This window comes from Trachurus japonicus, chromosome 9 (genome assembly GCF_045865225.1).
Source record: "Trachurus japonicus isolate A0001 chromosome 9, Traja_1.0".
Taxonomy (NCBI): domain Eukaryota; kingdom Metazoa; phylum Chordata; class Actinopteri; order Carangiformes; family Carangidae; genus Trachurus; species Trachurus japonicus.
The window spans coordinates 3,873,715-3,890,861 of NC_140915.1; the positions used below are offsets into that span (position 1 = coordinate 3,873,715).

A 17,147-nucleotide genomic window follows, 5' to 3' on the forward strand; every position below is an offset into this window, starting at 1 on the left:
GCTTCAGAGAGGGACAGATTTGCACTGTCGGATCTGGGTATCTGCTCCGGGACCGGAGCATGGATGTATTATAGATTCATGGACGAAGACGGACGCACGCTGTAAAAATGCGACTTGAATGAGATTGAAGCGATACAGCATAACGGAGACAGAGACCCAGGTCCAACAGCGCAGCAAGGAGAAAAGCACGTGAAGAAGATGAAGATGAGCTAATGAACAATGAGCTTGGTCGCTATGTGTAAAAAATAAAATAAAAGGAGGGATTTAGAAATAAAGGCTTCCCTCAGATAAAAGCCTGCCCCCCATAAAGGCTGTTGGTCATAGCCTACGTCACACTGAGCTGTCAGATGCAGCCTGACTCCACGATGCCAGATGCCAGGCTGCTGTAAGGAGCCAGGCAGGCTGCATCACATCAAAAGCATAGATCTATGCATTATGAGATACACTACTCACAAAAAGTTAGGGATGTTTGGCTTCTGGATTACATTTCAGAATGCACCTAAAATGCACTATAACCTTTACAGGTGAACTTAATTTAACCTTCTCTAAACTTTTGAATGCACATGTCCAGTTATTCAATGTTTCACCTACTTATTGAATAACATGCTGTTCTCTAACAAGCTGATTAACTACAAAAATCACAAGCACCGTCTGATTTAGTGGTTCAGTTGTCATTGAACCACTAAATGTTGTGGTTCAATGACAATTTGTAGACAGTCCTCTTCTCTCTCCCTCTCCTCTCCACCATGTTCACATGGTGACATCATGAGACCAAGAAAACACAAAGTTATTGAGACATTAAGATGTTTGTTGTGCTATAGCCACCACTGTTGTTAGCTTTTGTTTGAGATAAAGAAATGACCGTTGCATCCTTCTACTTAAAAGGCCTCATGATAGAATATCACTGTAGCAGAACTTTTTTATAGGGATATTCTTATCAAATATCCCTAACTTTTTGTGAGTTGTGTAAATGTAAGTCAGACAAATTGAGTTTAAATTCAGATTCTTTCCTTTTTTTTTTAAAGCGTAATGCTGTGGGTAGGGAGGCTGATGTCAATCAGGATTACATGCACTGCCATATCATTTTTATTTGAGTAGCTTATGATCATTTTTATATTTTCTTTTTTTTATGATGTATCACCTGTTTGTGGATCCTTCAGGACAACGCTTTTGTCTACCTAAAGTTGATATGTTGAAATTTCCAGTAGGCCTATCACAGTCAGCAACAAAGACAAAAAAAAAGGCAGATCTTTCTCTGTACTCCCTCTGGGCTAAGCCTCGGATCTCCCATGAACCTAGATCCGCTCCTGGTAATATGGTCAAAATACAGAACCCTTTATTAATATAATACAAAACTAAAACAATGTTTGCACATGAGAATAATCATCAATCTAAAATGCTAACTTATAAATAAATATCTGTTCTCAAAATGAATTCATGACATCAATTATTTATACATAAACATTTCTTCACACACAAAAAAAAGTCCAGACAGTAGGGCTACTGCTTTGCAAGTCAGTCTGTGTCCTGGAACACGGTGGCATGGGGGGGCTGTGCTTAATGAGAGACGTGGCTTCAGATCATAACAACAGGTTGAGAGCCAGAGGACTTCTCTCTGTCTGTGTTAACTGAGGCAGTGAAACACACCTGCACTAGTGGCCTTGACTTTATGAAGTTCATCGCTTTGATGCTGTCGTTTAAAATCTCATGTAACAACAACCTGAATTCATAAAGTTTCCTCATAAACAAACTAACACTCAGGAGGCTCACCGACATGACGTGCATGTTTTGTGTTGAGATCTGGTTGAGATGCGGCTGGAGATGAGCCAGCTTCATGCCACTGTTTGCTAACTTCTCCCCACAGAAGAAAAAAAACACGATGGCTCGAGTGGGTTGCAACTCGTGGACGTAAATCCCTTCATCACAAATTCTTCTGAATACTGTTGGGATTTTACTGGCGCTGGTTTCGCCTTTTTTATCACTTATCCCTCCTGTTTGAGCAGTGCTGCTGCTACATTTCAACCGCGACTCTGTTGTTTGATTGACAGGCGATGCCGTGCACAAATGCCAAGTTGGGTGAAACCATCTGGTGTGGGTGAGACTTGTTTTTTTTTTTTTTAGGATAATTAAAGCAGAAGTAAGTGATATATTTGTGTTAATATAAGTCTTAAATAGTTATAGGCACTCTCTTACCTATAAAATGCCTTTATTAAATTATGGTCAACATGACAACTCCGACGCGTTTCGGCGTCTAGCCTTCATCAGGGAGTCAAATGGAGTAGGACAGGAACAATGATTCTTTTATACAAGTGTTTGTCCAATGACAAGTGTCCACCTGGTTGCCACAACCCAGAGTGGGTGTGGTCATCAGCCCATTAAAGGGACATATCCATGGCCCAGGCCTCAACTAAGCTGTGAGTGTTTGGACCGAAACACGGGTCTGTCAGTCACTCTGCTCTGCTCTGAGCCGAGGAGAAAACATTTATCGTATCCTACAGTTTTTATCCAATGAGGAGAGAGAACGGCATGCAGGGCTGTGTGTGCAGCCAAGGAACGCCGTGAATGTGGTGACGTAGGGACGAGGACTGTTATGGTGCGTTCAAGGAAACTCGTAACTCGTGAAGTGGTACCAGTTCGATCTGGTACGAGTTCACGGGTCAGAAGTTACGAGTGGCCGTTATAGTGACTTTCACAGGTAAAACAGGTCGGAAAAACACGAGTGGGTTGCCTGGAACGCTACAAAGTCGTAAGTTGTGACTTGAAGCTGTAATTTACGGTTTCAAAAGCCTGCCTGGAACGCAGCATTAGCCAAAACCACCGGAATGCTTACTTCTGCTTTAATTAAGTAAAAAAAACATTTACAGATTATTGTTGTTTGATCAGGGTCAAACAACAAGTACTTCCACACAACCAACACGGCTCCTCTTTCTGGTATAAGTTCCTCTGTGTCTGTGACATTATTCACCACTCAACCCAGGCATGCAGCTTGTTTGGTATAGTCCCCCTCTCAAACAATGTCCCGCAGCGCGACATTCCGCCGCTCTGTGTTCCCAACGTTTTGTACGCTACACACTCACCGGTATTGGGGTATATGAAAAATTCTTATCACAAAAAAAAATCACCGGTATTCGGTATGAGCCCTACGTTCATTTCAAAAAGTGAACGACCCATCTCAGAGCAGCTTTACAGAACAAACACTTTATGAAACAAGAAGACAGAAAGTGACTGAATGTCTGCTGTAAAAACTTTATTTACAAAGAAACAGAACAATCTGCATCATAGCTGCTGTTCACCTTTGTGTGAAAATACAATTAAGGAAAAACAAAGTCTGTGTTAATGTGCAGCTCTTCTGCTCTGGACCACACGTTCTGATCCACATCACACCTCACATCTTCCTCATCGTCCTGCTGCTCGTCTTCCTCTCCTTCATCGTCCTATTGGTCATGTGACTAAAGAGTCTCAACACCTGAGGATGTTTCCTGGATGAAGCAGCTGATTGATCTGTTACACAACTTCAATCAGCTGTTTGTCAACAACAATGAAAAGACAAACTCATCAGTGTTTCAGTCCCAGTGTGAACTGCTGTTCACTTCAGCTTCAGTTTACAACCAGAGGTTTTCTGTTCTGACAAACAGTGAAAGAAACTCAACATGGAGCCGTTCAAACCTGTTGTTTGGTCTTTGTTGAGCTTAAACATTTTTAAATGTTTGAATTTTATGTCAAAAGAACAAGAAACATGTTGATTGTTCAGTCCACACAGACTGATGTGATGTTGTGTTCACTGAGTTAAAAGAACTGAAAAAGGTTCAGAGACAATGTAACAAAAACAAAAAAAACTTTTTTCTTCTTCTTCTTCTTTTATTCTTTATTCAGATTGGAGGGCTGCAGGTTGTCAGAGATCAGCTGTTCTTCTCTGGTCTCAGCTCTGAAGTCCAACCCCTCCCACCTGAGATACCTGGACCTGAGTGACAACGACCTGCAGGATTCAGACCTGAAGGATCTGAGTGGTTTTCTGGAGAGTCCAGACTGTAGACTGGAGACTCTGAGGTCAGTTCACTGACTGTTACTGTTGTAGATCTTAGATCTTAGATCCACAACTGAACCTGATTGATCTTCACTCAGAACTTGAATCACTGACTTTGATGTGATGAATGAAGGACGTTTGAAATAGTTGTTGTCTCATGTTTCCACTTGTTCTTCTCTCACACTGACAATGACTCTTCACTTTCAGCTCATTTCACTCCATAGTCATCAATAATCTGATTGTGTGTGTGTGTGTGTGTGTGTGTGTGTGTGTGTGTGTGTGTGTGTGTGTGTGTGTGTGTGTGTGTGTGTGTGTGTGTGTGTGTGTGTGTGTGTGTGTGTGTGTGTGTGTGTGTGTTGATTGTGATTGTGTTGAGTCCACACAGACTGATGTGATGTTGTGTTCACTGACTTAGGAGTTTTAATGTGAAAAAGGTTCAGAGACACTGGAAAAAACAAACTCTTCTTCTTTTATTCTTTATTCAGATTGGAGAACTGCAGGTTGTCAGAGATCAGCTGTTCTTCTCTGGTCTCAGCTCTGAAGTCCAACCCCTCCCACCTGAGACTCCTGGTCCTGGGCAGAAACAACCTGCAGGATTCAGGAGTGAAGGATCTGAGTGGTTTTCTGGAGAGTCCAGACTGTAGACTGGAGACTCTGAGGTCAGACTCTGTTTTATTTTTGTGCTCAGGTGAATGTGATGTGAAAGTTGTGTTGACACTGAGCTGCAGACATGAGGCTGATGTTATACTAACCCACACTGAGGGTTGTCATGGTGACGGCTGTGTTCTTCTCTGCTCATAGGCCCTGTTTACACAACAACGCTTGTTTTCTCCCTGCTCCCTTCCAACCAATGGAAAAAATGTTGTGATGATATTGTCAAATTGTGAAATTGCCTTGGTTGGAATAAATAAAAAGAAAGAAAGAAAGAAAGAAAGAAAGAAAGAAAGAAAGAAAGAAAGAAAGAAAGAAAGAAAGAAAGAAAGAAAGAAAGAAAGAAAGAGGACCCCCCCGCCCCAATTTGCAATTTGATAGAAAGGGGGGGGGGGGGTGCATTTTAAATTGCATTATGGCATTTATTTACTCGTTGAGGCAAGTATAAGCTTTCAGTTGTAACTTCCAGAACAAAAAATCATACTTATGCAGTGGCTGCAGACACCTTGAGGGACATTCAAATAGTCCTGATTGAAACTGAATTAACCTTTTTCCCTAATAATTTGGTTGTTTAGATTTTATATTTTTATTTTACAGACCTTGTGCACATCATTTTCAATTATACACATTATTGGTGTTTTGTATGATATAAAATGAAAAATCTTCACATAGCCTATTATCATTTATCATCATCATTTTGCTGAACATCAGGTCTGTTGTGATGATACAAGTCATTGGTCTTGACATGTGTTTCTCTTCTATAACACACATTGTACATCTCGGAGGCGACGTTTCTCCTCTTTTTTTCAACTTGAAAGTTGCAATAACAACAAACAATTCAGTAATTCCAGCTCACGTAACAGGCGACGTCTTTCCACACACGGGCTTCCTTCGCCTTTCAAACGAGGCAGAGCTCAGTGGGAAACAGTAGGAGTCATGGAGGCGCCGTGGACGTGCACGGAAAAACAACCGCGCACCGCTGCGGCTTTTGAGTTGGGAGCGCGTATGACGCGCGTCTACACTGAATGGGTTTGAGCACGCGCAAAAGACGCTTCATCTCAATGGCCCCTCATGCATGATGCACAGGGCACACACAGTTGAACCAAGGCAGCGGCCAAAATCACCCACGGCCTTTGCAGACAGGGAAAACCCTGCGAGTCCAGCCGGCGGTACCTGGGTGTTTCCTTATCCCAGTGCAGCGGCTCACAGGCACACACAAACACTTTGAGCGTGTTTTTGTGTCCCAGCGCATTGACTTACAGGCGCACACAGACAGAGAAAAACAGTACGCAAACTATTAAAACTCGTGGGCCGGATTGGAAGGTCCGGCGGATATTTTCACGGACCCCTTGCAATTACACCACGGACCACTAGGGATCCGCGGACCCCTGGTTGAGAACCACTGGTCTAAACCAAGGGGGCAGTTGTCGGTCTGAGAAGTGAAGCTCACTTCCGCGTTCAAAAAACTGCAATCCCCTCGGCTTCCTCTGGGGGCTGGTGTCAGAAGGGAGCATTCCCCATAGACCCCCATGTTAAAATCGCCGACTTTACATCCTCAGTAAACATGTTAAAAGCCTGGTGTCAGAACGTTTTTTCGTCTCAATCGATAGTTTCTACCCCCGCACACACTCTGAGGGGGGTGAATTTTTTTTTAACTCTATAGTTTTACTGTTATTAGGTTAAAATTCTGGCCAATCAGGGCGCGGAAACGTTGAGTGACAGGTCCGAGCAGCTCCGTGAACAGCTGCTTCGAGGCCAGTGGGCGGGTTCTCGGCCGGCCAATCCAACATGGCGCTGTCCAGGCCGCCATATTTGAGTCACAAAAACGACTCCCCAAAACCAATGGGTGACGTCACGGACGCTACGTCCATTCTTTTTACAGTCTATGGTCTAAACCAAGTGAGAACGCAACGACACTTTTGCATTTTCTCTTCAGATCGTTTACGTGTAAACGTAGCCTTAGTCCAGTCAACTACAGAAACACATGTAATGTGTTAATCACTGATCTATAATCAATAGCTGGTTCCTGAGGCTCTGTGATGTTTGTAGTGAAACATTCAAAGCCAACATCCCATAATAAGCAGGTGTGTGTGTGCTGGTCAGCAGGTTTTTGTCTCTTAGCTTCATTCAACGTGTTTCTATACGTTTGTTGTCATGGCAAAAGAGTTCAGCCTAGTGTTGGGCGATTTTGACATTCTCAGATCGTCCCAAGCGCCCTCCCTGGAGATCGCCGATAGACCTATCTATCGCCGGGGTCCAGGGGGGGGGTTGGCGGCGGCGGCGTATGAGTATCACTTTTACCGTGCCCTGCTGTCATGCTGTCATGCATGCGCGCTTCTCTCTCTCTCTCTGTGTGTGTGAGGGCTAATAATGGAGAGCGCTATGATCAATAAACGGAACGCTATTGCGTTGCCGAAAGCCGAAAAATCCATTCATGGCGGACGTAATTCACGACGTCTTAAGCTGCGTTCACACCGGACCTTTTGTTTTTAGAACGAGCGACGAGTTTACATGTTAAGTCAATGCAAACGAGCGGTGGAGCGTTTAATCGCCCAGGCGAAAAAACGCTGGGGCTCATCGCTCGAGATGAGAAATCCCAACTCTCCGGCCGTCAGTCGCTCGTCGCTCAGCTCTGATTGGCTGCCGTAATCCCGGTGGTGCCGGTGTAAACAGAGACACATGGCAGTGGGCATGACGTAATCGAAGCGAAAATGCGAATCTGTGGCTCTGTGCCAAATTGACGAGCGTCTGCACCTGAGCGACGGAGCGTTTTTTTCGGAGCGATACGAGCGACAGCGACAAAAACAAAAGGTCCGGTGTGAACACACCTTTAGTGAACACCTCGTCGGGCTGTGACATACAGTAACAGGGCTGGCGTCGGCAGAGTCACAGCCACAACACCAGCTAAACGTGTTTGAGGCGGAGTGGCCACCCTGTTTACCACAGAGATTTTGTGTGCGGTCATATGACTACCTGGCTCCGTCTGATTGGACGTCGCCAGTGGCTGCATTTGATTGGTGAAACACTGTCATTTGACAGAGTATCTGTTGGAAGCAGCAAGCCAAGCGGCTTCATTAAAACAAAACAAACAGATTGCGCATTAGATCAATAAAAAAGTAGCGAGTATGTGTGTGTGTAAAATCGGCAAGAAAACAAAACATCGCCGCTCGTCCTTCCAATCGCCGATAGATGATTGGATCGCCAATCGGCACAACCCTAGTTCAGCCTCTCATGTTTGTCCGCGGTGCAACGCTCCACGACCTGCTTCTCTCCGGTGTCGAGTCAGACCCGGTTCTCCTCCCCGGGCTGAGACGCAGGTTGGACGATTGATACACAGCGATTTCCTTGAAAACCACACAAGCTTGAGTCGTCAGATTTCGTCACTACCTTCAGCACTCAACACCGACCAATCCTGGGAAAGCTCGTGAAATGACGTCACGCCATTCAAAAGTTATTAGCGCGAACCTGTTTTTTACTACGGAAAGTAAAATCTTACGTGCGGTAGTTTTTTTGTGATCAAAAGTTGTATTGTGTGTTTCATGCAATAATAATATGACCTAACAACAGATGAATTCGTACATAAACAGGTCCTAAACTATGCAATGTCATAGTTTTGAAGTTTAGAGGCAAAACAGGTTGAAGTGTCAGTAGTCGCTGCAGCTGTTTCAAATGTCCCTCACGCCACCGTGCGTAGTGATTGTGGTCACATTGTGCGATCAATATCTGTAAAAATCACAGAATTAATAGCCTAACTGTTTTGCAATAAACAACAACCTATTTGAATGAACAACATGTATTTTTAATAAACACCACATATTTTTAATGAATCAAGGTGAATTTAATCGAAATGCGGATCTTGACAATTACGCACGGGACAAAAATATTTGTTTAACCTATTTATATTGTGAGAAATTATGTGACATTTTGGCAATGACGAGTACACTAGTATGTTGTCCGATATGCTGCATAAAAACGAGAGTAATGTCAGTAGTTTCTGTTTAAAACGCTGTTTCAACCGTCCCTCCTGTGTTTCAAACGACCCGCATAGGTGGGACGTTTGAGACAAATGTCAACTTACGTTCAAAGTTATAAAACAGCGCGATCATCCAACATATGTGTTAAATTACACTTGTAACTAAGAGAATACACATGTGAGTTGTTGATCACATGATAAAAATGTTTGTGTACATAATGTCATCTTTGAAAAAGACGTTTAACTGAAAAGTGTATCAATCGACCCGGCGCTCCCCTACCGGCTGAACACCGCAGCAGACCAGTTGTTGTCTTGGTGACGAGCCGCTGCTCTGACCCAGGTAGCTCTGCACTGGGGTCCGCCCGCTATTCAGACATCCCGCTATTCCGACACGTCTCTATTTAGACATGCCGCTATTACGACACTTTTTGGTCATCTTTTTTTTTTTTTTTTTTTTTTTTTACAGCTGCGATACCCAGGCGCTTCTCTCTCTCTTTTTTTCTTTTCTTTTCAGCATGCCTATCACCAGTTTGATGAGGGAGTGATGTTCTTAATCTCAACAACTCAACTATCAAGTCGCAAACAAAACTGACACACATGATAAACAAACAGAACTATGCTGCAGTTTGTTTGTCAAGTTAACCTGTCACCATCAGAACCACGGACAGCGCCGTGGGGGGGGGGGGGGGAGAGAGATACATGGCCTTCGGGCAATAAATTAGTCAGAAAAATGATCTTGCATTTTAATAAGCTACAATAAAAACAAAAACCTCCCAAATTTCAACAAAAGGGAGCAGAAAGAAGAATAATCTTATGTAATCTGCCCCTTTATCCCAGAAAATCTTTTTTTTTCCTTTTACCTATGTTAAAACAATGTAAAGCAGGACGATAGTTACCATTACTTTGCACGGCTTTCCACTACACAGTTACAGCTCTACTGGACTCGGTTTAGGTCATTTTCCATTACAGCTGAGTCCTTCACAGTTCCTCCTCAGGGCCGCGTTGTCTCGCTCTTTATTCTCTCGTCAGCTCCAAACACACGTGCACCTCGTTAACTCAGGTGACAGAATAATAACAGTCTCAGTAGCTGCAGATCAGTGGATGCTGCTGCCGGTGTGTTTTTAAACTCAGCGGGTTTGTTTTTTCTTCTCTCTTATAGGCCTATGTATTTGTGTATGAGAAACAGTGTCTCAGATGGAAACAAAAAAAAAATCAGAAGGACACGTCTGACTATAACTTAATCAATCAATGTCGGAAAAGCGGAATGTTTGAAAAATAATGTTAATGCTGCTATTCCGACAATTAGAAGTCAATGTCGAAATAGCGGCATGTCGGAATAGCAGCATGTAACCGCTCTGCACTGTTCCAAAAACATTGGAGCAAACTTCCAAACAGGAGTCGTTTGGATAAACTGACCACAGACTGGGGATCTAAACGGTTACTTTCTCACATGAAAAACTATTAAAACTTTATAAAGTGACACATAAACAGGCTACAACAGCTTTTAGCTGCTTTACCGCTGTCGCTGTCGGCCAGTGACGTCATTCTCCAGGCTGCGCCGACTGGGATTGCCAACTAATTAAGTCACAGAATGAGCAGTCTTGAAGAAGAAAATGAAAATACAGTTTGGACGATTTCTTATTAGTTTCATCTATGAGTCAAATGATGCAGCTATGATCTTGAAATGAAAAAGCCTTTCAGCTAATGCATTTTAATTTTCAAATTTGACATTTCAAATTCAATTTTCTTTTTGCAGGAGGATATTTTGAATTTTTTTTTTTTTTTAAGTATATTTTTGGGGCTGTTTTATTGCCTTTATATCAAGAGTACAGTGGAGACAGAGACAGGAAATGGGGAGGCAGAGAGTGGGAATGACATGCAGGAAAGGGCTGCCCGATGTGGGATTCGAACCGGGGCCACCTGCAGTGAGGACTGTAGCCTCAACATGGAGCAGCAGCTCTACCAAGTGAGCTATACGCCGCCGTGATATTTTGAAAATTAAACCTTAAATGTCCTTTTCTTTATTATAAGTCACAGAATGAGCAGTCTTGAAGAAGAAAATTAAAATGCAGTTTGGATTATTGATAATTCATTTTACTTATGAGTCAAAACATGCAGCTATATTTTAAAAATGAAAAAGGATTTGTGTTAATCCATTTTAATTTGAATTATGAGACACATTTGCTTCGATAGACCAGTGTGAACCTGACGTTGAGCTCATGTACTTCACGTTTCACTGGCCTGAAAACTTTCCTCTTCTGGTCCAACTCCTGCCACAGGGACACGGTATTTTTGTCCCATTATCAGATCCTCTCTTTCCTTTATCTGTGCTGATCACTGTGTCCCTGGATCACAACCGGTCTCAGGGACTGATCCATATTCTACATCATCGGTGCCAGTTGCCTGTGCAGTCGTTCCCTCTAATTCCTCATTTCAACACCGAGCCTGTCTGAAATTATCTTCTGAACACAATCAGGCAGAGTCCCGTCAGTCCAGTGTTTCCCATTAATTAACGAGTCTGTGGCGGGTCTCGTTTGTACGAAGGAGTATTAGGGCCAGCCCCCCCCCCAAAAAAACAGCCAAAAAAAAAATAAAAATCCAGCGCGAGGGAAAAAAGTAAGCAAAACAAAAAAAAATCCGGGACAATAAAAATAAAAAAAATTCAGGTAAAAAAAAAAAAAAAAAAAAAACGGCACAAGAAAAAAAAAGTCAGGCAAAAGAAAAAAAAAAAATCCAGCACAAGAAAAATAAAAAAAAACTGCAGAGGCTTGACCACGTACCACAACAAAGCGACAAGCGACTGTCGGCCAAACTCTGCAGCGCCATAAAAGTGAACAATAAAGCCGATTAACTTTGACTCAATGCCGGAGTATGACAATGAAAACACGAATCACTTCCGTGTCCAACCCCTGCTGCTAACGTACAGTAATCAGCAATGCATGTTCTTCATTGCTGTCCCCCATATCTATGGCTGCCCCCCCAAAACAAACACACAAACACAATCATTTATAAATTACATAGAGATATATGAGCTAACGCAACTAAACGTGACTGGAGACACCTCCGTGACTAGACCACCGCAATCCAGGTCTCTGCCTCCTCCTGTAGTATTTACAAATACAAATACTATACAGGATAGGCCTATCTCCTCTCCTCCTCTCCTGTAGTATTCTATTTACAAATACTACTACAAGAGTCTGTCTGTCACTGTGCTGCTGTCATGGAGCAGTCAGTCGCTTGTCGCTTTGTTGTGGTACGTAGTCAAGCCTGCAGTTTTATTTATTTTTTTGCCCTTTTTTTTTTTTCTTGTGCCGGATCTTTTTTTTTTTTTTTTTTGCCTGACTTTTTTTTTTCTTGTGCCGGATTTTTTTTTTTTTTTTTCACCTGACTTTTTATTTTTCTTGGCTGTTTTTTTTTTGGGGGGCTGGCCCTAATACTCCTTTGTACGTTTGAGCCCGCCACAGTCTCTCACAGAAAAAAAAAATTTTGAATCAGCCTTTTGCTCCGCCATTGTTTATCAGTGAAGTGTGAACAGGCGTCAGGCGCTAACGACGTGATGACGTCATACTGTAAGTACAGGAGCCCCAGGTGATCAATGCTAATGAGCTGCGTTTCACAACTTCAAAAGGCTGAAAAAAGCCTTTAATCTGGATTGAAAACTACGTTTTCAGGCAAACACATTTACCAAAAATAATGCTTATTACAGGTTCGAATATTTAGAGCTGCCCTAATATTCGTTCGAATATGTTTTTTTTTTTTAATATTCGAATTATATTCGAATCTCGAAGTTCGATGTCAAAGCCCTAGTGCAAAGTCAATAATATTTCAGCCATGCTGCTACATAACAAATGCGCGGTGCAATGCAACAGGGAAACATACCTGACGATGTGAAATGGAGAGGAGCTCAATTTAACCAAAGAAGCGAACGCTTTGCGGTGCATGGACGCTGCGCACACACAAACAATGCCGGGGCAACTCTCCCCTCACTCAAACTCCAGCCGGAAGACAGGCCGACTCTGCTGCAAGCAGAGAACGCGTCAGCCACCATAGTAAGCTACAAATGCACAACAATAACTAACACTGTTGGGAAACTTACCTGAGGGTATGAAAAACGCTGCCACAGCCACGCCAGCCCGAGCCACGCTGCAGACGCCAAGTCTACTGAGAAAAGGAGCGAGTACGTGCACCTGAATCAAATGATCTAATTTTCCGGGTGCCGCCCCGTAATCAAGGTGAAGGAGGACGATTGCTCCGAGACCAGTGACGCGGCCTTGTCCACACGAGCCCGGGTATTTTTGAAACCGGAGTTTTGCTCCGCGTCCACACAAGTGGTGTAATAAAAACACTCTGTACACACGCAACCGTGGAATCCGCTACCAAGTGACACAATGCACGTGTGGAAGGCTGTTTTAACCAATCAAACTCAGCGGCGCAACTCATTCACTGGCTGTTGTGTTGTCTGTCAAAACATGGATGAATGAAACATATCCACTTTATATCAACCGCGGACGTCACAAATAAATGTTCGGCTTTTGGCTTAAGATAAGATAAGATAAGATATACTTTATTAGTCCTTGACAGGAAACTTGTCTTGGGCACAAGTGCTGACACAGCTGCATCTAAAACCACACAAAGCGAGCACATGGTACTCATACATCTGCACATTCACATGTACACATAGTGTACGCACACATCCACACATAGTGTATGCACACATCCACATACACACAGAAAACATAATTACACATGGTGTACACATATATGTTCATATACACACAGAGCATAATACACAGAATATATTACACATGGTGTACACATACAACTATGCAACAACCAGGGAGCCGCAGAAAGTATGGTGCGCGTGGAGCACATTATTTAGATTAAAATAATAAAAAAAAGAAAAAGAAAATAAGATAAAAAAGATAAAAAATAAAAATAAGACTCAAACGTCCGTGACACCTGCTTCTACTCTACTATGGAGGAGGCAGGGCCGGTTTTTTGTTAAGAAGTGCTATGGAGGTGGGAATGAACGAAAATCTAAATCTATTACTTTTGTATTTACTGGCCCTGAAACGTCTTCCCGAAGGAAGGAGTTGATATTCTGACAGGAGGATGTTTGTTGGATCATTAAGGATCCTGTGTGCCTGTCTGATCACTGTTGTTTCATATGTAGTCTGAAGGGATGCATAGTCTGTTATTCCAATCACCTTCATGGCTGTTTTAATCATTGTTGTAACCTTGGCTCTCAGCTGGACAGTGGCAGTGCCATACCAAGCAGTCAACCCATAACGAATAATACTGTCAAGCACTGCGTTGTAAAATATAAGCATAGTATTAGGGTGTACTCCATAAAGCCTAAGTTTACGGAGGAAATGTAATCTTTGAGCCAGCTTGGAACATAAGGCTTCAACATGATCATTCCATCTTAGTTTGCTGTCTATCATGACACCCAAGTATCTGTATGAATCCACCTGTTCTATTTCGCAGTCTCCAATGATAACAGGGTCATGGGCTCGCACCTCTCTTGGGTCAAAAATTATTTCTTTTGTTTTAGCCGTATTAAGAATAAGGTGGTTACTGTCAGACCAGGTTTTAAAATTTGTAACCTCATTGTGATACAATGAGGGACAGTCGTCGACCCGCAGCAAACTTAAAATAATTGTGTCATCAGAAAATTTAATTATATGTGTGTTTTGCTGTGTGCTCCTGCACTCATTTGTATAGAGTGTGAACAGGATGGGTGAACTCACACAGCCTTGGGGAACTCCCGTGCTGCAATATTTGATCTCTGAGAGGGTGCCGTTGACCTTTACCTGTTGGGGTCTGTTTGTTAAAAAGGAATAAAACCATCTGATTAAAAAAGGGTTTACATGCATTCCATTCAGCTTCTTAACAAGCAGATGAGGCTGAACTGTATTAAAAGCTGAGCTGAAATCAGCGAATAAGACACGTGCATAGGACTTTGAATCTTCAAGGTGTTTACTAATAAGATGCGTCACACTTATGATTGCATCCTCAGTGCTCCGCCCTTGCCTATATGCGAACTGAAGGGGGTCCATACAGGAAACCAGATCATGTTTAAGCATATTAACAATGATTTTTTCAAAGCATTTCATTACTACCGATGTTAAAGCAATTGGTCGAAAATCATTGTTTGCAGATGGGCATGATGTTTTTGGTAAGGGGATGATAGTGGATTTCTTCCACAGGGCAGGTACGGTGTAACTGTCTAGTGACTTTTGAAAAATCGGACACCAGGCAGTGGACAGTTCAGGAGCACATTTCTTCAGAACTGAAGCAGACAAGCTATCTGGCCCTGTGGATTTCCTATTACAAATTTTGCTAAAAATCATCTGCACCTCATGGGGTTTTATTTCTAGCCTATCTGTTACATCTGTAATACTGAGTGCCTCTAGGGCCTCTACCCCTGCCTGAGTAAGGTCATGTGTGTCAAATCTTAAAAAAAAGTCATTCAGTGCATTCGCCTTCCTCTGCTCATCCAGGGTGATGATCTGTGTCTTTTGTGGGTTAGAGTTTGTGACAGATTTCATGTGGTCCCAAAGTCGTTTATTGTTCATTGAGCTCACACTTTGTTCAATGGTAGCTCTGTGTTTTTCTCTTGTCCTCTTCAAAAGCTGGTTGAGTTCTTTTTGTGCATTAGCCACACCCAAACGGTCCTTTCTCTTGAAAGCCAGTTTCTTTTTGTTAATGCAGGCTTTCACTTCCTTTGTGATGAAAGGCTTGTTGTTGGGGAAATGTAGGATGTTCTTTTTGGGGACTACATTATCCACACAAAAATTAATGTAATCAGTTATTGAGTGTGTTGCCTCATCAAGGTCCAAATTGTGGAAGATACTCCAGTCCGTGCTGAGGAAACAGCCTTTAAGTGTTTCCACACTGTCCTCAGACCACTGCAAAACAGTCTTGTGTTGGGGCTTGCTGGCTTTTAATGCTGTTTTGTATGTGGGCATAAGGTGGACAGTGGAGTGGTCTGAGTTGGAGAGAGGGGGGAGTGGCTTGGCTCTATATGCGTTTTTGAGGTTACCAAAACACTTGTCTAAGATTCTATCCTTTCTTGTGCCACATTTCACATACTGGAAAAAACCAGGTAATGCTAACTCCAGTTTGCACTGATTGAAATCCCCTAGTATGAAGGCGGGGGCCCCGGGGGTGCGCTGCTGCTGTGAATGAATACATTCTGCCACGCGTTTAGCAGCTAGTGTTGCATTACCACTAGGAGGAATATATGTGGCACATAGGATGATATTGCCAAACTCTCTTGGCAGATAAAAGGGTCTCATTGAAATACAGAGCAGCTCCAGGTCCGGGGTGCATATTGTTTCTCTGATCGTGTATTGTTTACACCAGTTATTACTCACGTAAACACAGATGCCCCCGCCTCTGTCCTTACCGGAGGAGACTGTCCTGTCAGCTCGGATGCAAGAGAAGCCGCCCAAATCCAGCAGTGAGCTCGGTACATCATGACGGAGCCAGGTCTCGGTAAAGACCATGATGGACGAGGTTCTGTATTCATAACAATGCCATCTGTTTGCCCGAAGCTCCTCCAGCTTGTTACGCAGAGACCTCACGTTGCTCAGTATGATAGATGGCAGCGGTGGGCGATCGCCTCTCCGACGGAGACGCTGGCGAACTCCTCCTCGCTTCCCCCTCTTTCGCCGCCGGTGTCTGTGCGGGTGCCCCGCCGGCTCTCTCCTGAGTTCCTCCGGTAGCATTAGATTAGCCGGCAGCGTGTCTCCTGCTACCTGCAGGGCAAGCAGGGCATCTTTGGAGTATGTCCGGTGCACCCCCGTGTGCACTATTGGTGCGTGCCAGCTGTTGCAAAGTAGGACACCAACCACCAGAAATATAGTCAATATAGCCAGTAGGTTAGCCATGGCTTGGCGTTGGTCCTCCCGCAGGTCGGGAGGTCAGTCCCACGGCGTGGAAGTCAGCAAGCCGAGCGTGCTAGCTTGTTGTTAGCTTGCTAGTTGAGTGGCGGTGTGTTGTGTTCCGTATCTGCTCCACAGCTTGTTCCGTTCATCTCCGCATAGGCTCTTTTTATCACTGCATGACAGCAGTGCAACGGTTACACCCCGCCTTTCCGACAATAGACTTCCATTCATCGTAATAGCGGGGTTTTCTATTTTTTCTAAAGACCCCGCTACTCCGAAAAGGCTATTGGGGGAAACCCCCAGTGCGCAGTGCGCATTGATCCTTTTTTCCTTTTTGGGGTCAAACGGATCATGTGCATAATTAACTGCAAAACAAGCAAATACTTCATATTAATGACATATATTGTCATTATGCTTCTGGCCTGTCTAGCCTCTACCTGGTCTTTTTACTAAACTTAACCAACTCCTTTCTTCATTGCCTAAACCCAACCAAAGCATCTCCCTCAGTCAGCTGTCAGTGCGAGCGGCGGCTGCAGCAGCCTCGCGCCCCTGTGAGCTCAAGCCGGGTTCAGCCGCGCTCGAGCGGAGCAGGGGGGAGAAAAAAAGT

General features: G+C 43.5%; 1 protein-coding gene across 1 annotated transcript in view; it reads left to right on the forward strand.

Moving 5' to 3' along the window:
• Positions 1–17,147, forward strand: part of LOC146980644 (uncharacterized) — an 81,767-nt gene that overhangs the window by 59,848 nt on the left and 4,772 nt on the right. Inside the window, exons 9-10 of the mRNA XM_085787987.1 lie at positions 3,874–4,047; positions 4,510–4,683. Of these exons, the coding sequence (XP_085644113.1) occupies positions 3,874–4,047; positions 4,510–4,683 (348 nt within the window). The remainder of the gene's footprint in view (positions 1–3,873; positions 4,048–4,509; positions 4,684–17,147) is intronic.